The 23,600-nt window shown below is 32.1% G+C and overlaps 1 protein-coding gene and 1 long non-coding RNA gene across 4 annotated transcripts in view; one reads left to right on the top strand and one right to left on the bottom strand.

The window, feature by feature from the left end:
• The window catches only part of LOC100741449, a 43,051-nt gene that overhangs the window by 2,900 nt on the left and 16,551 nt on the right, over window positions 1–23,600 (bottom strand). For 2 of the 3 annotated variants that reach the window (XM_024372622.2, XM_024372624.2), the window contains exons 2-4: window positions 14,597–14,668; window positions 10,433–10,572; window positions 9,347–9,498 (exon numbers count right to left, since the gene is read on the bottom strand). In XM_024372622.2, the coding sequence (XP_024228390.1) occupies window positions 9,347–9,498; window positions 10,433–10,572; window positions 14,597–14,668 (364 nt within the window). Of the gene's footprint in view, window positions 1–9,346; window positions 9,499–10,432; window positions 10,573–14,596; window positions 14,669–15,907; window positions 15,983–17,214; window positions 17,985–23,600 lie in introns of those variants that run through there. The other variant, XM_033324942.1, reaches the window with a different exon arrangement.
• Window positions 3,319–4,162, top strand: LOC105682123. The gene is made up of 2 exons (XR_001102808.3): window positions 3,319–3,407; window positions 4,029–4,162. It is a non-coding gene; the product is annotated as an uncharacterized LOC105682123 (long non-coding RNA).

Raw genomic sequence — 23,600 nt, 5'->3', positions numbered from 1 at the left:
GATTCATTTAGTTATCCAAATTAAGCATATGCTCTTACTTATAATACTTATAAATTATACTTATCCATAATAAGCATTAACTTATTATAAATAAACAGCCACGCCAGAAAAATTACTGAAAATTCTCAACGCGAGAATTGATTGTAATTTTAATAAATAACATAAAAAAAAGCAACTGAAATATGAAGACATACCAACGCTAGTCAAGTTATTTCCTTTTCTCAGACAAACGCAACTATCTCGGGCTTCAAACTCGAACAACAAACAACCAACATCCAACGACTACGTGGAGAACAATGAAATTGCTCAGAGACTTCGATACGTATGTTACAAAACTTAATTCAAAACAGTGACAATTCCATCGCTAATGATGAAGAAGTCGATGCGATCGGACGACGTAAAAAAGAAAGTAGCAATTTAATTTCTCTCGCAGCTCCCAACATTAACCTAGTTTTTTCCTAAGGGGTGTTTTCTTTTTAGTTTCTTTTTAGTTTTCTTTCTATGAGAGTTTTGCTCGCTTCAGCAGCCAGCTGGTTTGGATGTGTTGTCGTTCTTTTCTTGTATGATATGTATTTACGTTTTTTTTCTAGTTCTAAGTAGTTATACCAAGTGCATACGTTCAGAATGTGAATTTAACGTCCCTGTTAATCTGCTGGCAATGAACAATTTAGAAAACTACCATCGTGAAACTCTTGAATATAGGGTCCACGATACTGCTGAAAATAATCAAGTACTCGCAGACAGATTAAGCTTCTTAGGACAGAAACCGATTCAATTACATGCATCCACTATCAGAAATGTTATATTTCCTAGCAAAAAACAAACTATTATAATCGATTCTGTTGAAGACGTCAATAAAAAATTACGCTTGTATCTTAGATAAAATAATTGACCAAGATGCTATATAATTTTGGAAGTCGAAAACAACTCTAGAATAAATCTTAGTAGCAATTTCGAGGCTAACAGAAACGATTCAGAGAACATAGACGAATTACAAAAAATAAAAGCTATTGTTAACAATTTAGTTAAAAATTTTAATCGCATCCCGATTGGTGAACATCCTTACGTAGATAAAGAAATAATACCATTTAAAGGAAAGTGCTGCTTAAAACAATGCGTGTCCAGAGGAGCAAAGAAATAGGGCTATAAGGCTTTTTTATTGTGCGATTCGACTCGATTTCGACTTCGATTTATATCAAGAACGAAAAAGGAATCAGTAGGAAAAGAAGGCGTCCTAGTTCAACTTCGATAGATAAACAAATAGAACAGAAAAAATAAAGAGGACTAAGTGCAACAATTCCATCGAAAAACATGCGAATGGATGAAATAGCGCATTGGCCAATCTTTTCGGATAAGAGGGGAAGCTGCAGAAAGCCGGGATGCGAAGGGATACCAGCGTAACCATTGTACGCCGTTGTGACTCCAAAGTTACGAAGCATAATCGTTATAATAAAATCGCTGAAACTATTAAATTCATCGTTAATTTGTATTCAGAGATATATATTTATTGATTGAAAAAGACTGAACATTTTGTTACTTAAACTACTCCATCTGTTACTTCCTGTGTTACGCCGGGCGACCCTCTGCCTGGCCCAGGTAACACACCGCGGGCCAGACGGACACCAGATGTCCGCTCTTCCGTACGGCATGCCCTCAATAGCCTCAGTATCTTCCATAACTCTCAGGAATTTCCTAGTAGAGGTCCTCCAACCCAAACAAACGTCGAAGAATTTCTAAAATCAATTTCTAAAGTCTATTGTCTACCACGGCTTAACAAGGGAAAGTTAGTTTTTCTCACGTATGCTGCACCTTTCCTCCCACTAACCACTTTCTCTCGAGGGCGGTGAATACCCTTCGTTTAACCAATTAACAACGAAGCCTATTCCCTCACTCGCCTAACTAAAATCGTCACCAACATATCCGACGGTCCCGTGCGCTAGACACACCCATCCTTAGTTTTCCTCCGACGCAGCATCGTCACTCAACTTCTTCTTCTACATCGTTGGAAAAGTCAACTACTAAATCTAACGCTAATGCCTATCGGGGCAGTCTAAGCATAACGCGAGAGTCGGTCTCGGTATTGTCGAGCATACATTTCCTCTCCTAAATATCTTATAGTGCTACGTCCACTAATACATTAAATCTAATTATAAGAGCCCTGCTCTAACGTACATATCTATCTTATCTTCGTGCAATAAGTGATTATCTATCTATCTATGCTCATCAGTGTAATCTAAGTGTTGGAAATATATAATTTATAATTCTGTGAATCACAGTGTTATACAAACTCAATCACCCCTTATTATCTCAACGGAAATCAGGGGATCGATCGATTCGTGGTGTCGATTGTTATAATCGTAACGGGGATTTACGACCCCCGTTGACGTCTCTCCTCGCGATTACGTCTCCCCGCGATTGGTCGAACAAACACCATCTTTTGTTCTATTCTTCAAGTTCAGATATTTAAATATCTTTTTTTTAGAAAAGTAAAAATATTTTACTTCATGTAACGCAAATAAATAAATGAAATAGTAACTTAGTGGTATAGTATATAGCAATAGAGCAACTTGTGTAGTTACACGTTACAGAGTCAATAGGTACCTCGGTAAAATATGGTGTACACGAGCAAACATTACCTTTACAAAATACGTTTACATATGAAGAACTGAAGTTAAAAAAAATTGTCTACCTTCGTAAGATGTTTTAAGTACGTAACAATTTGCGTTATTTTACAAAATGATAATTAATTGCATAGCAAAGTGAAATGTTGAGAGATCTTTTGTTAGAATATGTTAGAATTTTATATCAATTGGAATAATGAAAAGGACTTATTGAATATGCACAAATATATTGATGTCAACATGCTTGTATAATTTAGGCAAATGAGAAGACTAAAAGAAATAGAGAATGTTAATGTGGCGGCACTCAACAGCAAATACCACCACTAAATTGGACGACGGCAGCGCAGTGGTTAGCGCCTTAGGTTACGAACGTCCGGAACCCGGGTTTAAATCCCGGCGACCGGGTTTTTTTTTTCTTCTACGCATCAAAAACGGAAGAAAATCAGCAGTACCCCAGCAGCGACATCTGCAGCCAGCAGCTACAATTATCACGGACAGCACTTTTGCACCTCATTAATATATTTTTATTTCATTTGAAACCATACTTGAAATTATAATGAACAGCATCGTCTTTATTCATCATACACAGCACTGAACAAAATTACAAGATATCTTATATTTAAAGGAGGAAAATGTACATTTTATACATATATTGAATATTATTTATTACGCTTGTATGCAACAAAAAAGTTAGCGAAAGAAGTATTGTAAATCTGAACTGACTTTTGCTGAATAAAATTACAAGTCACTCGGCGCTATTTTGTTTGTCGCTTTTCATGTGACATTGTAAGAAATTTATTTCTGTTTCTTTAAAATTGCCGTCGCCTATTTGATGGAAATTAAGTAATATTCACTTATTTATAATACTTACTTATAAATTATACTTATCTATAATAAGTATTAACTTATTATAAATAATCAGCCATGTCACTGCGCCACGCCAGAAAAATTACTGAAAATTCTCAACGCGAGAATTGATTGTAATTTTAATAAATAAATGAAAACAAAATTTTATGGAAACTTCAGCCTTGAACACAGAGAGCGGTAAATGATAAGCCATAAGCAGAAAACAAATAATGACACAGCCACTAATGTCAAATGCTCCAAATTGTAATTTTATCGCTTACCGCCTATCGCTTATCGCTTTCTATACGTTCAGAGTCTACATTTCTTTTTCTCTCAACACGCTGAACGTTGATAATGCAAACGTAGCATTATTTGCCTCTAAAAGCAATCACATCACCGTGGAGTTATCCGTATTCAACGTGTTGAGATCATGGAAATAAACTCCATCCAACAAGGCCGTCCAACTTGAATATTTTTTCATCGTAAAAAATGGCACTTTTCCATTTTTTGATCCAGTGGAATATTCAAATTTTTGCGTTTAATATATTCGCTTTCTTATAGAATACGACGATTTATTTCGCATTCCTTTTAAAATTCGAAGTAAGAACTGCAGAACTGCTCGTTTATAGCGTTCGGGTGTAACAGGAGGTCTCTCATTCCTTTTAGTTTTCCTATAAGCTCCTGGCGTTTTTAATACAATATACATGTCGCAGATGAAAGGACATCGGGACCTTTCTTTAGAATTTTTTTTTTTTATTATTTAATTTGTACTTTACAATTTGTCCAGCTGGACATTTGGTAATTTTTCTAACTTAATCCCGTGGTCCGTGGATTCGTTGTCGAACCTGAATTCGTCGTCATCGGCATCTCGACCATCCTATCGCCGCTATTACTTGTAGCCTCTATATCCGCGATGGTAAATTTGAGTAAAGGTTCATCGAACGCCCAAAATTCCAACCTTAATCCGAGCACAACATATTTAATAATTTCACAATTTTATTATACCCTTTTCTCTCTCGTAATCTAATTTTCTCAAGTTTTTAATACAATGTACATAGACTGCACACCACACATATTTAACAATTTCGAAACTCTGCTATACTTTTCTGTCTGTAACAAAACGATTTAGTTAACTTCACTTTTTAGAAAATTTTCTTCGACCCATTAAATTTTTTTCTTTTAAATAATTGCATTAAATATCATGAATAAATTATAGATTTCCGTTTCTGTATCTACTCGCAATCGAATAATTACTGATAGAAATGAGGGATACATGTTTGTAGTGGTTAGTTGCGATGATAGTGCGCCACTACTGCTGGAATAGTAGCAGGGATAGGTTCTGCTGCGAGTGTAGAAGATGTCGTCGCTGCTGAGGGTACTGTGCTGTTTTTCTTCTCATTTTTGCCGGGATTTTTGAACCCGAGTCCCGAACGTTGGTAACCTAAGGCGCTAACCACTGCGCTGTCGTCGTCCGACACTACTTGGTGTCGAGTGCCGTCGCAGAAATAAGGATGGAAAATTAGTCAAGTACCTTATAATTTTGTCCAACCAAAGTCAGTTCCAATTTGCATACATCTTTTTCCCTAACTTTTGTATATAATATGAGGAAATTTTGTATGTCCATTGTGCAGATAATACGTAACATAAAAATACTCTTATTGAGCCGTGAGATTCCGAACAGTCATTATATGGACAACAAACGTGCTAGATAATCTGTGAGTTATACTTAAGGCTACTAACATTATTGCTTTGTTTGTCTTATGTGTAAATAGGTCCAGTATACAAATATTTATGTAAAGTGTCATAATTTTGTCCAGTACTGTATCTCTAGATTTTGTTCTAATATTACAATTATTCAAATTGTTATAAAAATTTGTTAGTAATTTAATTTTTACTTTTTTCTTTATTCTGTTACTGAAAGTGCTTAATTTTTTTAAAATAATAATTATTAGAAGTGTCTCACTACGCAATGACATAAAATGTAATAAAATATCTTCAAAATAAGGTTCAGTTAGAGAAATTTCTATCGAATTTATTTATAAATATTTTTTATACCTGTGGCTTGATGCAAGAAGCGTCTATGTCGTATTTTTGCAGAAATGAGCTAATTGCGGTATTGAGTTTATAAACAATTGTGTATTATATATAAAAAACGACAATTTCAAATCTTATCTAGAAATGACTGTAATGGCATTTGTATACGCTAATGTCAAAATCTTTCATAAAATAAATCTTCCACAAAAAATGCCAAAATGAACATAAAAACACAAATAGCAGAAGTCTTAATTCTCTCCTGTTGTATTGGAAAGAAAAAGTGAAATAACAGAGATTATCCGTACATTAATTTTTTAACATATTTAAGTGCTAATCTCAACTTTATAAATTGGCACTTCTTGCACCAAACTACAAATATAAACTTCCATTTTTGATATTTAGTGTTGTACTTCTAACTAATATATCTTTTACTAGATACATAAATTAATCCAGCGCTTTCAGATTTACCTAGACCTAATTAATGTTTAGATTAATGTCAGTAACTAGTGTTTTATGGCAATAGTAAAAAATCCTATTTATGTAATCTATATTAAATTTTAACATATGCAAGAAATACAATTTACGAATTTAAGTGATACTTGGATTGCAATTTTAATATTACTAACGTACAATTAGAAAAACAACTGTTGAATTTTATATTATAACCTTCAAGAATTAATTATATTGGAGACAAATTAGCAAAACGTATACATATTAAACACTTGTTTGTAACTTCCTTTTTTATATTCTATATGGAATTCATTGCGCAGTCTATGAGAATAAAGATAAAATGAAGTAAAGTAAAATAAAATAAAAGTAATAACAAATTTTTGTAAAAATGTAAAATAAAAAATAGATATTATTACGTGAAGCTACTAAATTATAGTAAGGAAATTAATGCTAATATAGTGACTAGAAAATTAAGTTTATTTAAAATTTAAGTTTCTCTAGCATTCTTCAGTGAATAAGTTGTTTAATAAACTGATAATGAAAAAGATTAATTCATGCTGTTTTCTAACCATTATTCTTTTCTCAATAAATTGATTAACAAAATAATGACAATCTGGACATATTTTCGTTTAACATCTCTGTGCGTCTCTACGTATTTATATTAGTGGCATATTGCGAAAAGTGACTTGCAATTTCTAAATATTTGATACGTTTTATCGCACTATTTGATCAATTTGATTCAGATTGATAAATTTTTCACTATTAACCTAAAGCATGGAATGTACATATGGCCATCAAAATCCAAAATTTTTCGCGAAAAGGAATATCAAAATTACCTCTAAGCTTACCTTTCTAAGAGCAACTATCCAAGAACTCAACATCAATCAAATCTTAAATTTTAGGAAACAATTACATATCTAATTCCAAATTATATATCCAAGAAACATAAAAAATCCTAGAATTTTTTTTAATTAAGCACGATAATACACAGCACCGTATATTTATATCTACGGAAAAAGTTGGCCATTTTCTATGCAAGAAGAAGACGATGTAGTAAAACAATGTATTGTTAATCCTTAAACTGTAAAGATAGGTATTTCATCGCTAAGTTTCTCACAAGATAGCAGGTAGAAAACGTCTTTGCATCTTTTTTTGTCTAAAAAGGTTATTGGGTATGAAAACCTATGTTTACAAGAATAGATATATGCATCAGTTTATCGTCAAACATGTGAAGTGAAACCTACAGAGGACGCAGAATACCAACGTTTACACTTTACCTATACATTTCATGTAGGTAAATAGTTTCGTTGACAAATTTATATTGTGATTAAATTTACCTATAGATTATTACAATTACTATTTATATTTTTTGCATCAACGTTTATGTTGAAAATGACAACGTGAATTTGTGCTCGCCATCCATATGCAGATGCGTTAGTTGTAAGAAATAATAACTAGAAGATAATCCTAGCTACAATCGATAGATTTAATCGATAGGCTTAAGATGCTTTTTTGTTTTTATCCCTAGTTTTCGTAAGCGCGTGCAATAAAGGTTTTTTTCGCTCACAACGATGTGATGGATTTATCCATTCAATAAAATAATAACTATTGTGATCCTACCTCTGAGTATAGAAATAACAACAGTTTATAATCAAACATTTCTATTTGAACATTAAACATTTGTTTATTTAGGGTACCTTTAAAATTTACGGTTCTGTAAGCCGCAAATCCAAGCATTTAATTTGAATGAATAAATGCGACATACTTCTTTCTTATGAAAGCATGATCCTTAAACATATTAATTTACCGATAGATTTTTAGTTTATAATAATTCATTTAAAAATTATAATTGTTTATCCATACCAATGTATTTTATATGTTTTACTTTGTATCCTTTACAATAAGATGTATTTGAATAAAGTATTTTGCAAAAGTTTTAGGATAACCTTAATTTAGGATATCTGAAGATGTTATATAAATTTTGGGGGATTTTTTTAACAAGAATTACCTACTGAAAAATGCGTCAAACACGAGAAAATCTACGTTTACAGTTTCAGAATATGTAAAAATGTTTACAGTCTAAGAATGAAAAAAAGATCTCAAAATTAATCAGCTAGCGATAATCTTACTGCTTCAAGCGGCAATGTCACAGCTTTCAACTCTGTCATTAACAATAACAGCAATAATGATATTATCGATAATAGGAGCGTCAGATCTACCACGGCAGTAAGTTTTTAGAATCTACGAGTGGAAAATCGGAGCATCTTGGGACAAAAGAATTTTATTCATATCTTCTAAAATCTCTATTGACAATTCCAATAATGGAAAATCGGTATCCTCTGATTAAGAATAATACTATTATAAAAAGCAGAGAACATTATTATGTTAAAAGTAACAAGAAACCCAAACGTAATCAATTATTAAATAGTTTTAGAAAAAATGGATGATATGTTTAAGCCTAACAGATAAAATTGAGTAATAAAATTGATAACGGTTTCATATTAAATTACGACCAATTTCAAAGTTTCTTAGAAAACACGTTCAGTGCAGAAAATCCGACCATTATTGCTAAAGAATACACCTTTAATATAAGCCACGATATATTGTAAATATTAAAAAATTAAAAGATATCTATCTGAAACGCCATCTTGTTAACCTAAACAATGCCTGAATGAAGGTTCATTGAATTGGTTATCCGAACGAGACAATGATACATTTAAGTTAAAGTTAAGTTAAAGTCCTTTTATGTCTTTTTCTAATCTCTTGGAACGTGGCCATTTGTTTTCTCTTTTCCTATCTTCATGTTATTAAAATTTTATCAACAGAATAGGAATGGTGTATAAAACTTTGTATCTAATGAAATATCTGTGTAGTAACAGCGATATTGAAATTGTTTTCTAATAGTAAAAACAGAAGTAAACACCTTAAAAGTAAATAATAACAAAAGATCAATCACATTAAATTCCACATTAAATTAACATTACATTACATTTTCTTCGCGTTAAATGCTAAAAAGTTTCAAAAATCTGTTCCATTTTTGAAATAATATATTTATAATATAGTTAATATACTTATAATTTCTTAATTTTTCTTAACTTTTTATTCTTATACAGTCTTTACCATTGTTTATTATATTGTTATATATATTGTTATTTTCATTGATATTACTTAAGAATTTCGTATTTTTGAATACTTCGTGTCTTCAGTTTAGAATAAATGTTTGATTCAAATGATGTGTAGGATGGCATTACTAGAACAATGAAAAAATTAGCCACGTCTATAGTAATATTTGTAATGATATTAAATTACATTTCCACGATAGTGACTCCAGGATTTTCAATTTCAATCTCCTAATGCAAAGGGCAGAAACTTACGTGTTTACCTCATTCACTTACCAGAACTTCTTCGAAGCGATCATAGTTTTCGGGCCTAGTACTTAGAAGACTTTCGCCAACCGAATCCATGGCATTACTCATCTGGCAGGAACCACGGCCCACCAAAGCACTGGACGCAATATGCAGCAAGGATAGCACTGCCAAAAGTCCGGCTGCGGATATAACAACAAAAGGAAAATAACGAGAAATATTTTTTTCATCTGCTTTCGATGTTGTTACTTTGCATTAAATTCTTGCCAGGTTCCTTTCAACATCTCGTTGAATACCTTTACTCTTACCAGGACACAGAACGTTGCTATGTTGCCGATAAGGGTAATTTAAAAGTTATTTTTTCTTATTTTTTAATCGATTGTTTACAGTCTCATTAACCACCATGATACACTGTGTTTCATAATTACAAAATCACTCGAAATTTTCAATTTTTGTGTTTTATTCTACGGGGTGGTTGGTACAAGTGGAAAGGGGGTGATTCTGCGCGAAAAAAGAAGACGAAAATATAGAACAAAAATTTTTTTTTCTTTTTTTTTAAATTTGCCATCGAGACAACGATCTACAGTGAGATCCGTTATAACGAGACGCGATAAAGTGCACGCGTACCGAGCGAAAATTCAAAGTCGATTTTCTCGAAAACAAAGCCTCGAACGAAAAATGTTTATTGTATATTTTCGACTTCTTTTTTCGCGTAGAATCACCCCCTTTCCACTTGTACCACCAGTTATCAACCACCCCGTAGAATAAAATACAAAAATTGAAAATTATTTGCCAATAGCTCAAACTTCATTTTAATTATAGTTAACTGTTCTTGTAGAAGACAAAAAAACAAACATTTCGACAACACAGTATGATTTCCGGGTAATATAATTTCCTTTAATAAAGCAATGTTCAAATCTCATCAATACGTTACCCGAAACTGATTAAAAATTAATATGACCCATGACATTAATGACCAGAAAGTGGAAAACATAACAGGGAAATGTGCGAAATATCAATCATTACAATAATGTGAATCGTTTTAGACAATTCAAAGATTTCAACTGCAACGAAATGTATACGGAAAATATTTAAACATTTAGTTTGTCCAGTTACCCGCGACATAGGACAACCGAAGACTGTGCGGTTTCCATGCCAAAATACAGGATAGTGGTAGATAAAACAATGCTCTTCGCCAACCCCTCGTTATCGCCACCACTGCCGACCAGTAGCACGAGCAAAGAGACTCGTCATTTCTGAAACAAAATATGTAGACGGCGTTATAGAACTACGTGTCATTTTCGACAAGAATTATGTCTTTGCAAATTAGATTTATGGAAGCAATAAACTGTGCTGATATAAATGTTGTTTGCGATTAAATTTAATATAGAATAAGTGTATTTATTTGAGTAAGAATGTTAAATATAAAAGTATAATAGAGAATAAATTAATTTATATGAAAATTTATATGATGTATATCATATGGAAATTTAAATTTATTTTTTAATTGTACTGTTTTAGAGGAATATAAGCTTTCATGTAATATATGGTTTATATGAAATTCTTGAGAAAGTTCTTCCAGTATCATTTTATAAGTTTCGTTTGAGTATTGTTTTATAGATTCTAATTTATGGTGCAATTGAAAATGATATTTTCCTTTGTGATATTAACACATTGCTGTTCAGATATGATGCAAAGTTAAATTCTAATATTTTGTAGAAAATTCAATAAATTCAGAAAGCAAACTTGTAGGTAATGAAAAATTACATAATTTTGTACTAATAATATGCAAGATAACCGCTTTTCGATTGTTAATTTGCTCTAACTCGGACGGTCTTTTTCTATATTGACAATGTTTCAAGCAAATATTTGCACTATAATTCTTTATCTATAAGTATATATTTAAAATATTGTAAAAAATATTATACATGTGGATTTTTTTAAAAGTTGTATACATGAAACGTATAGATATATTGATCTTGAATTTTAATTATACTTAATTAACAAAAATTATTTCATTTAAAGATTCCTGTCGTATATACTTTTTGAAAATACAAATTTCCTCCTTTATATTTTCTTTTAGTATGCTAACAACATATTTTTAAAAATAAAAATTAAGAATTAGATCTAATTAATAAATAATTACTAAATAATCTAACATAAGGATGAGTTAAATAGCAGTAGAAATAGTAAAAACTTGGTATATTTGATAAAGTACAAAGTTCTAATTGTCATACTTAAAAATTTTAAATAGTTCATATCGTATTTAAATATATTTCAATATACATATTCAGTATACATCACAAAAACTTGAATTTAGATACATTACTGTATGTAACGAGTAATGAAAGTACTGGAAATCGAAACCGAAGACGTAAATACGCGTTATCGCGATTCCTTATTTTCTTGCAGATGACGTCTGGATAAATGGATAGAAGAAAAATGGACTTCCGCCACTAGGGGCTCTTTCCTATTTTATGTGCCGCATTGAATGTGTTAATTGAAACGTCCCTCGTAAATTAAAAGGAAATCCATAAAAATGATAATAATAGAACGTTAACATTTTTTGTATGCTAAACTATATATATGTACTAACATATTTATTGTTTAATCTTACTATACAGGGTGGTTGGTAACTGGTGGTACAAGCGGAAAGGGGGTGATTCTACGCGAAAAAAGAAGTCGAAAATATAGAATAAAAATTCTTTTTTAATTTTTTTTTTTTCATTTTTCCATCGAGACAACGATCTACAGTGAGACCCGTTATAACGAGACGCGATAAAGTGCACGCGTACCGAGCGAAAATTCAAAGTCGATTTTCTCGAAAACAAAGTCTCAAACGAAAAATTTTTATTTTATATTTTCGACTTCTTTTTTCGCGTAGAATCAACCCGTTTCCGCTTGTACCACCAGTTACCAACCACCCTGTATATATGTTTCAAAGATATGTATCTATACAATATGTACACCCTATTCAGTTTTTATTTTAGACTGATTTTTTCTTAGGAAGACATACAAATGTAATTTTAATATAATTGTTATTATTTAAAATCATTTTAAATTGTCTATATCAAATAATATAATTCGAATTATTTAATTACAATATCATGTAAAAATATTTATGCAATTAATTGTTAATCGTTATCACGGTCCTGCTATGTTTATGCTATTGCCTATATATTGTACAACTGTTTTTAACTCCATTTTAAATGTTAATTCTAATTGATAAAGAAGTATATGTATAAATCATTTTTTGATCCCAATAATTAAATTAATAATCAAACAGCAATATTTTTCGTATAAGAAAGTTTTTTACCTTTTGTATTACGAAAAACTTGATATTATTTTATTAGTCTTACTATTCACTGTATTTACAGCTTTTTTCAACTTTGTTTAAAGTACATATTAATTTTAAATGATAAAGAGACGTATGGTATTTTCATCGAAATATATTTACAACACGATATTACGTTTAAAATCCGAAATCTTTTCGAATTTTTCTACTTCCTAAATTATTAAATTTTCTACTTTCTCGATAACAAATTCTCTATAAGTTTCTCTAATTTATTTTATTAAAACTTGACAAATTATTATGCAAAGCCTTGTAGAAATCCATCCTACAAATAAGTTTAGGTATTTCTCCAAAATACGAATCTCGTAGTATTATGTAATTCCATATTTTTACAAATATAATTAACAAAATTGCGAATTTACAGTTTTATGTATGTAATTCAGAACAAACTAGTGAAAACATTCTTTCGTCCATTAAATATTCTAAGGGATACTCTGCTTTGAATAACTTATATATTTTTACGTACTATATGGATTTTGTGTGACTTCTTGCACCTTTAAATTTCCTATGAATACATAAGAATCGACACTCATAATAAAATAATATCTCAGAATAATTACTATTATTCAACCCGGGAGAAACGAACCACCCTTTGAATCGTCATTCAAGGGATGCCATCGGCGGACAAATAAAGAAGAGAAAGAAAAATTGTCCGCGTACGCGGCATAAAGCATCTCATTTTCATTGGTCGTAGTAAGAAGACCTTGAAGACCGACATTCGAACCACCGTTCCCTTTTAATCGACAAAGATATAAACTCCCGAAAGCAGTAGTGTCGAGTCGAGATAGATTGCCGGAAGTTGGTTCGCCAATAAAATCACTTCTTCCTTTAGAAACTGCTTTTTCGCTGTAGTCCCTCGGCCTTGATGAGACTAGACTTCTAGTGACTTCACAATCCTCAATCCCTCTAACGCGTTCTTGCATATCTTCCTCGTTCGCCCTTCGAATTCTTCGGCCAGTCTTTACACATCGAGCGAATTCGCGATCGAACGTCGAGAAAATTGGGACAAAGTTCCGACCTGGTAATTAACAGTCTGCTTCTCGTCTCCCTCTCTTGCTCTCTGCCTAGTAGAAAGTACTTTTTCTTCGTATCTTCGTATTCTCGTTTGCAGATAGTTGCTCGATTTCGTCGATGTTTTTGCGTTTATTGGAATATCTCGAATGGTATTAGAAAATCAATGAGATTCGGCTGAAGTATTCTCAATAGACAATGAGAGAACACAAGAGTGAAAAGAAATAGGTGGGTCGGGATAACACGTGATTTATTTGAAAGAAACTATAGAATTCTCATAAAGAAGTGTGAAAAAATTGGTCATGTTCGAATTGTTGTAGGTATGTTGGAAATTGGAAAATATTTGAAATTGAAAAAATTGGATAAAATAAAAAAAATATAATGAATAAACTGCGGATATTCATTTAATTTTATTTTGAGGAATTTAAAGCTGCGAATATATGTAAAAATATATAAAATATGTAAAGCATAGTACACGTTATAATATTTAGTGTATGAAACAAACCTCTGCTTAGATTTCATTTATTTTATCGAATTCAAATGAATATAAATTTGCATAAATATCCGCAGTCAACAGTAACAATAACATTAACATTATAAAATAGAAATAATATGACGAAAATTTGATAAAAATATGTAAATTAGGTATGTGAGGAGTTTAAAATTTTTTAAATCCCATTTTTCACGCACACATAATTAAATAATATTAATTTCTATTTGAAATTTGAAAGTTGAAATTTTTCAATGTATTTTGAAATACATGCCCTATACAACAATACATTTTTCACATATATGTATTTTTAAATATACCCAAATATAAGTATAATATTATCCAATATATTAATCATTATATATTATTTTTTATTTTAATGGTAATAGAATATAGAAGTATGCTTTATAAAGTTAAATATGTATACCTGACGCAGATCTGTACGAAGAGCGTGATGGCCCAGGTAATCTCCAGGAAGAATATCAAACCAGATGCTACTCTGAAATAGAACCACAAAAATTTCCATTTAACGAGCAGAAGGAAAAATATTTTTGCGAGTTGCAGTTTTAATTTTAAATTCATTTTTCATTGTGAATATAATTTTATTCTTTGTAGAAAACTGTAATCTTTAAAGTAACTACTACTTTAATATGGAAAAATTACCGGATTTGACTCCTAATTTTGAAAAATACCCTATTTCATCCTCATAATTATTTAACCTTGGTTTCTTAAAAATTAATCCTAAGGTACGTATGCTTTTAATCGTAGATTTTTGGCGTTTCAACAATATTTGTGATATATGTAATAAATTGTACATTGCAAAGTTCGTTCAAAAAATCGTCTAAAGTCAATCTTTATTATTGTGTCATACAAATAATATGCTAATTCACAAGACTGACCCTTTAGTTGCTCAAAATCGTCACTGGTTATAATTTTTTAATAAATATTTGTATATTTATTTACTAATTTAATTCCATTTGTATGGAAATAATAATCAAGTAAATTGAAGAGAACGTGTTGATGTGATTGCAAAGATGCGAAAAGAAAAATTTGCATGTATTTTTTGTACTATACGTGACTATTTTGTATACCGCTTGTGTTAATTTATAATATTTTAATTTCATTGAAATGAAACATTTTCCTTTTTCTACAAATGTCCCTACGTTTCTTTAAGTTTCTAATCGAAATTGGATACAAACGTTTTATGCTACATTTGTGTTATTTAGTTTGCAAATCGTTAATCTTCTACATTTTTCCAATAAGCTATACCCAGCACGAAAGTATTCGAATATATAAACAATTTTTATGCATGTATATAGTATCTATATTATACGAAACATTTTGAAATTTCATTAGCACTGCGACAAGGTAGGATTATCGTGATTATGTTGATAAAATTTAAAATTAATTCGAAAGTATGTATAAAAGTTACAAGACACATATTGTAAATGTAAACTTGATAGAAAGTTAATATAACAACGTTGGAATATTAACCTACATGCCCTTAAATATTCAATTAGTGTTAAAGATGTTCTTAGTAAAATTATTGAGGCTTACTAATACAAAGAATTACATACAATTTAAATTTTTTGATAATCAGCAAAATGTATGCTTGCAATAAATAATTTGTAACGTCCACATACATTCGTTTAAAATGTTTCGTATAATACACGTATAGTATTTATAACATTCATACCAAATACAAGTGTTCAATACTTTCGTGAACTATTGTACATACTTGTCCAAACTTTGCCCAACCATTTAGCCTTTCTAATTAACACGATACATACAAATTTATCTTCAACGTGATTAACCCCTTAATTATCGGACCAAACGTAAATATTACGGGCATAGCCCGTACTACGATGATCGGGCCAAATATAATATATATGTCGGAGATATAGGGACATCAGGCCTTTCTTTTGGAATTTTGGAAAGATCCCCGATACTTTGGTCTAAACTATTTATTATAACTGTACTTAAATATTAGAACTTAGAAGTAGTTGTTGAGATGCGATCTGATTATGTTTGCCCGAGATTTGCGACAGTGGGCTTGGGCTCGAGGTGACACAACTAATCGCTGAACGTAGCCACGGTCACGGGATGAACGTTTTTACCTAACAGAAGAAGTACCAATATCGAAGAACACACGCTGTATTAACAAACAAGCTCCGGGCAGGGGCAATGTCGACTCTACGCGGGTCTGCTTAGTAACGGCGTCTGGAATTTTGTCGATAACCCTGGTCAATATGCAATTGACAAATGCGATCGTATCAGTCTTTTATTCTTGTGATCACCTTGGAGAGTTTACACACATCGTCTTATCAGTCAGTCAGAAAGATACCGAGCGTCACAGCTAACGTCACTTTGTGTTTCAAAATATATTCTATTGAACAAAGAGTTTCCCCCGTTGACCGTGGATTCGTTGTTGAATCTAAGTACATTGTCTTTACATTGAGAATGTCTAATTACCACGATTAATTGTTAAACCCTGTTAAATCAATACTTGTACATACAATTGTAAATATAATCTCCATTGAACAATTACGATGGCTTGTCCTGATGAAGATACGCAACGCGCCCCAAAGATTAACGCCAACCCGACAAACCCAACATATAATATATCATGTCTGTAAGTATGGGACCGGAATTTGCCTATAGATGGCCCGAGCTGATAATGTAGTTATCACTAAACTGCGTCATTGATGCCAAAAGTCTTTGTTGACATTCCACAAACATTTTCGACTCAGAACAATACAAGTTTCATACAACAGCATAGTTTGTAATATTTTCGTTTGAGGCTTCGTTTTCGAGAAAATCGACTTTGAATTTTCGCTCGGTACGCGTGCACTTTATCACGTCTCGTTATAACGGATCTCACTATACATCGTTGTCTCGATGGAAAAATTAAAAAAAAAAATTTTATTCTATATTTTCGACTTCTTTGTTTGCATAGATTCACCCCCTTTCCGCTTGTACCAGCAGTAACCAACCACCCTGTATAATAGCTTGTTTACATTTTCGGCCCAAAATTCTCGAACATAAACAGCACGTTTGATCGCAAGAAGTACAAAATAATTCGAAGCAAAGCAAACTTCCAATAATCCAAGCCTATAATTCGAAGCTGAAACGATCCGGAATCAGTTTGCTACTCTTCTTTCACAATGACTGATAGAAATACGCCTGTCAGGACGTGACTGCCGAAGAACGTTACAACAAGATCGTTTAAATCTTTTCTAGCGTGAAAAACCGCTGTTCGACAGCTATTTCCCTGTAAATTCGGCTTTATCGTCGTTTGTATCCCTCCTCGCGGAACGGCGCTTATTTTATACCGCAAATAAGTCTAGTCCACGAATTATTCGCAGTCTCGTGACTCTTTGTCGTCGTTGTACGACCATACTCGCGAACATAAAACTACGTCGCGATGTTTTACGTCTTTCATTGTTGTTCATTTTCAAACAGATACACGACAGATGCCCGTACAAGTTCTGCACCAGGAATTTTGCAAAAAAGAGCATCGTGTTGTATCACGCGATTTCTCTATTCACACCTTTGGGAGTGAAGCCGAGTGAAATTCTGTTGATTGATGGAAAATTTCGCTGTGAAAGGGATAAACCATACTGCGAGATATTGGAACGTTAAAAATTCTGTTTCCCAACTAGATGTTACAGGGATGTTATAAATGTTAATGAATTTCGACGTGAGAAAATTGATTATAAATTTTTGAAGAGCGGAAAATTTTCAGGTCAAGATTCGTAAATATTTGGACATGATTTTGAAAAGTGTTGTATAAATCTTTTCAAATTTTTATAGACCGAGACCACTTTCGAAAGTCGTGATTTTTAACAACTCGCTCGAAAATTACGCGAAGCGTGATTGTCGTCGAGAATTGATTTGATATAGATATGTGAGCTAAGAGAAAATATAGAGAAATAGTAATTTTCATGTGATTTCTAACTCGACTTTCAGTTATTTATCCGACGGTTTCCGACCGGAAAAACTCATCTAATGGACATATAAACTAATCCTATATTTTAATATTTAATTCTACCTAAAATTAGCTCGCAACTCACGCTTTGAAAAATCTATGATTCGATATTCAAGGATTTCTGTTCTGTTCTATCTATAAAGAAATCTATTAAGATCGAAGAATTATGTTGCAGCGCAACAACACAACTATAAAGCCATCGAATCTTTAGTGATAGTTTAAATAATCGATGATCGTTTCTAACTAAGGAAAACTCAACGACGCGGAATTTTTGTAAATATAGCATACTATTTCATTTCTTTAAACTCGGCGCGCTTTATTATCTTATCGCCTGCAAACTGTTAGTCGAATACGCTGATGTTGCGCCCAGTCACCTCAAGGCTTATCGCTGCCTGATATGTGACCAGTCTCTCCCTCTCCCTCCCTCCCTCCCTCCCTCCCTCCCTCTCTCTCTCTTTTCGACCCTTTCTCCTTGTACACTCTTGGATTCCGTTGGTTTCTCGGCCCGCTGGCTATAACCATCCACCATCTCTCTTCCTTCCTTAGGACTTTCCTTTACGCTTCGAGGAGCTATAATTACTTCCGTTTCGCCCTCAACATTAAATAAAACATTGCGCATCGCTTAATCGTCCGCTCGAGCGTGTATAACGCGCCGAATCGACTTTGCTTTCGCATATTTAAGTCGCATCCCCCCGATCCTTGACGTCCGAGACCGTGGCGACGTCATCGACGAATTATTGCCTCCTCTTCATCCTCCTTGACTTCTTGTTCGTGACGAAATCTCCGTGGTCGCACATTTTTCGTCCCGACAAAACGGCTAATTGGACGTCTACCTTCAGGCCTAGCGTTTTCTGTGATTCGACATGACTCGAGTCGTTCGCCGGTGCCTATTGTGCTAGTTTCCTAAGTGAGTGGCTGTTTGCCGGCCAAGAGTCGACAGAGAAAGAGTAACAATCTTCACGCGGTCAAAGGACCGTTGGCATAATAGCTTTAGGGCCTAGAGTCTGAAGTCTAGACTTAATGTGGCACAGGTATGTAAAGAAGAAGGGGAAAAAGTGGTTTTTGTTGGCTCGAAACAGATTGTTGCGCCGAGGTTTGGTCATGTAATACGCGCGTTTCACGAGGGCGTGAGTGCTCGCAGCTATTGTCAACCTCCCTTTGCCTTGGTGATGCTTTTAGCCAGTGTCTACGGTGGAATTAGCCACTTAAAGTTTAATTGCCGTGGCGTGGACGAACATTTGCGTTCGGCTGACTTTAATCTCCGCGAATTAAAACTGAAGTTTAACTTTGGTACATTCTATGCTCGACACCCCTCGCTTTCTCAAATACTAAATCAAGAAATTCGAGTGTCCACCCTCAGCAATTTGCCTAACTTCAACCATTAGTTCTACCACCAATCTGTAATGGAATTTCAACAAACAAATACGCAATTCTTCCGCAAGTTGTGCACCATCCTGTCTTTTTTTCCAAATCATCCTTACGCTTCAAAGAGAATCGATTTCATTAAGTTGCACTTTGAGGTAGTCTCACATTGAAAGAAATGATAGAATTAAAAATTTGTAAATGTCGAAATATAAATCTGAGAAATTTAGAAAATTAGGAATTCATATTGTTGTTATTGTATTTTTATATCTATCATACCATATCTTTATTTTAAGAATTTGCCGCATATAAAGTATCGTGTATGAAATGTATTCTTCAGATTAATATAGTCTTAAACACTAGTTTGCGGGAATGCATTAATATCTGTACGTAATACCTTTGTTATAACTGAATTTCTTTTTATTATCAGATACTTAAACGTTTTCTTGAATATATTATAGAAATTACTTATCTTTATTCAAAGTACATATTGTGACTAGGAAAATAATAAAATAAAACTCTGAATGTAAGTTTTAAAATAATATACTCGAATAGATAGTATTTCAGTTTATGGAATTCTACAGTAACTTTTGATAACAATAACATATTGGGATTTATACATAACTGGAATTTATATAAAACTATATTATTATGTAAATATAAGTAATAAAACAATTCATTATTGCTACTTTGTATCAATTATTTTTATACAATTATAAATATACAATTTTTTAATCGCCCTTTAAAAATGTAATAACTTTATAAACGGTAAGAAAATATTTTATAATATCATTTTATAATATAAAATTTATAAAAGATGAATGTTAAACGGTCAATAAAATATTTTACAATATAAATATTAAATGCAAAATTTATAAGTAATTAAATGATAAACAATAAACAATATGCTCGAATAGGAATAAAAAACGAGTTATAATAATCGCTTTAACAATTTAATCGAGATAAAATCTGACATTCATTTATTCATCTTTTTGTCTCGATTTCGTGCATTTTCCACGATTTCACACGGTACATGCTTAATTTTACACTACATGGTAGAAATTCGCAGTGAAACTCAGACATTTCGCGCGCATTATAGTAATTTTGCGGAAGACAAGATGCACTAATGTTACTTGTAGTGCATGGCCATGCGTGGATAAAGCTAATACGAGAAATATGCACTGGACCGTTGCGTCGAATACACATGTACAATAATATACATGTATATTTCGTACTACCAAGTGGCTGATCATACCGCAACCGAATGCACTGCAAGTGCTGTCCACCAGTTGTATCGTGTAACGTACTATTGCTATCCAAATGAGAACCCACCAACAAATGAATCAATATGTCCATTCATTACTTGTACTATTGGGTTTCATGCCTGCCTTATATTGGAATATTTGCTTCCTGTCATAGTGTGCACAGTAACTTTTCACGTTAATGTTCAACTTAACGCGTTTTATTATTATTTTTACTTTATGTGTATTCTTATTTACACGTTTTAATAAACATATGACAGATTATTTTCTTTCTTTTTTTAGTTGGTTATTTATACTCGCATTAATCATTATAACAGGTTATCAGTGGACGGTGAATGTTTTTGCAAATTCATATCTCTATAAATATAAATAAGGAAATAGAATCTAAATAGAAATTTGTTTCGTTCACCTTATATTATAAAGTATACTTATATTATACTTTGGACATTTCATATACTTTTGTATATTTGATACGTTCTGCGTGGTTTTGTATCTTTAAATTTTCTATAAATGCATAAACATTACTAGCGAAGCATATTCTTAGTTGGAATCATACGTTGAGTTTTATCATTTTAGAAACCGTGTGATCTGTTTAAAAAGTTACTATACAAGATGATGCATTAATACCAATAAGTGGCAAATAATTTGCAATTTGTAAAATTTCACTGATAATATTAATTTAATTGTGCAGGACAGTTCACATTACTTATTCTGTTATTATTGTGGCTTAACCCCTTAAGCTACGATTTACGTTCGAGAATGGCCGTAATATTTACGTTTGGCCCGATCATCGTACTACGGGCTATGCCCGTAATTGTAGGTTAAGGGGTTAAGAAGATTTCTCTTCTTATACCTATAATGGGAATGTTTATTAATATACAGGGTGGTGGTACAAGCGGAAAGGGGGTGATTCTACGCGAAAAAAGAAATCGAAAATATACAATAAAAATTAAAAAAAATTTTTTTTTTAATTTTTCCATTGAGACAACGATCTACAGTGAGATCCGTTATAATGAGACGGCAATAAAATGCACGCGTACCGAGCGAAAATTCAAAGTCGATTTTCTCGAAAACGAAGCCTCAAAAGAAAAATTTTTATTCTATATTTTCGACTTCTTTTTTCGCGTAGAATCACTACTTACCACCAGTACCACCGTACCACCAGTTACCAACGACCCCATTCTTAGTTGGAATCATACGTTGAGTTTTATCATTTTAGAAACCGTGTGATCTGTTTAAAAAGTTACTATACAAGATGATGCATTAATACCAATAAGTGGCAAATAATTTGCAATTTGTAAAATTTCACTGATAATATTAATTTAATTGTGCAGGACAGTTCACATTACTTATTCTGTTATTATTGTGGCTTAACCCCTTAAGCTACGATTTACGTTCGAGAATGGCCGTAATATTTACGTTTGGCCCGATCATCGTACTACGGGCTATGCCCGTAATTGTAGGTTAAGGGGTTAAGAAGATTTCTCTTCTTATACCTATAATGGGAATGTTTATTAATATACAGGGTGGTGGTACAAGCAGAAAGGGGGTGATTCTACGCGAAAAAAGAAATCGAAAATATACAATAAAAATTAAAAAAAATTTTTTTTTTAATTTTTCCATTGAGACAACGATCTACAGTGAGATCCGTTATAATGAGACGGCAATAAAATGCACGCGTACCGAGCGAAAATTCAAAGTCGATTTTCTCGAAAACGAAGCCTCAAAAGAAAAATTTTTATTCTATATTTTCGACTTCTTTTTTCGCGTAGAATCACTACTTACCACCAGTACCACCGTACCACCAGTTACCAACGACCCCGTATTTGTTATGTTTCTTGTTTACAGAGTTTCTGTATTAAAATTGCTAATGCAACTTACTTTATAACTTTTTTTACTTTTCTTGTACAGTGTTTTCATTATTCGATATTGCAATGTAAATTAGGTGACATAAATGTTATTTATATGATTCTGAATTTAGTCTAAAAATATGCAATACAGTTTCCTAAATTACTATCTTTCATCTGTTTTTCTTTCTTTTGCTAATTTTTAATTATTTTGAGTGATTTAATAGGAAATAGTAATAAAGCACATTTAATAAATGAAACAATTAATATGAACAGTGGCAAGGAAATGTACGTTATATAAATTAAATAAATGTGCGTAGCGAAGTTGCTTTAAATTTTTGTAATTTACCAAATGTCCAGCTGGACAAATTGTAAAGTACAAATTAAATAATAAGAAAAAAATTCTTGGAATACCTTGAAATCGAATATTTCTTCTGCTATTTTATTTTCTTAATACAAAATCACGATTTCGATCAAAATTACAAATTCAAAGTTTTCATCAATTCCTGGAATTTATTTTGTTGCAATCATATTCCAATTTAAAATCGATTATTTCTTCTACTATTCTATTGCCCTGGTATAAAATCGCGATTTTCATCCAAATCTTTGAACAGAATTTCAAAACCTGAAATTTACTTTTCTAATATAAACTTGGGATTTCCAATAAAATTGAGAACTTTGGACAATTTCCAGAAATTGAATATCTTTTTCGCTGGTATGTTTTTTTAGTACTTACAAAGCTTCGATTTTCAATAAAAGTTTGAAGCAACTTCTCTTCGTGTCAATGCTGTAACACGTGCTGTATGTACAAAATAGTATTTGAAGTATCGAAAATATATGTCGGAGATGAAAGGAAAACCGGAGCCTTCCCTTTGCAATTTTGAGAAAGTCTTCTAATGCTTTAGCCTAGATTTTATCATAACTGTAATTAAGCAATTGTCATTAGCCTAGATTTTATCATAACTGTAATTA

This window comes from Bombus impatiens, unplaced genomic scaffold (assembly GCF_000188095.3).
Source record: "Bombus impatiens unplaced genomic scaffold, BIMP_2.2 scf_0084, whole genome shotgun sequence".
Classification (NCBI taxonomy): Eukaryota; Metazoa; Arthropoda; class Insecta; order Hymenoptera; family Apidae; genus Bombus; species Bombus impatiens.
This window is presented reverse-complemented; position numbering and strand designations above follow the sequence as displayed.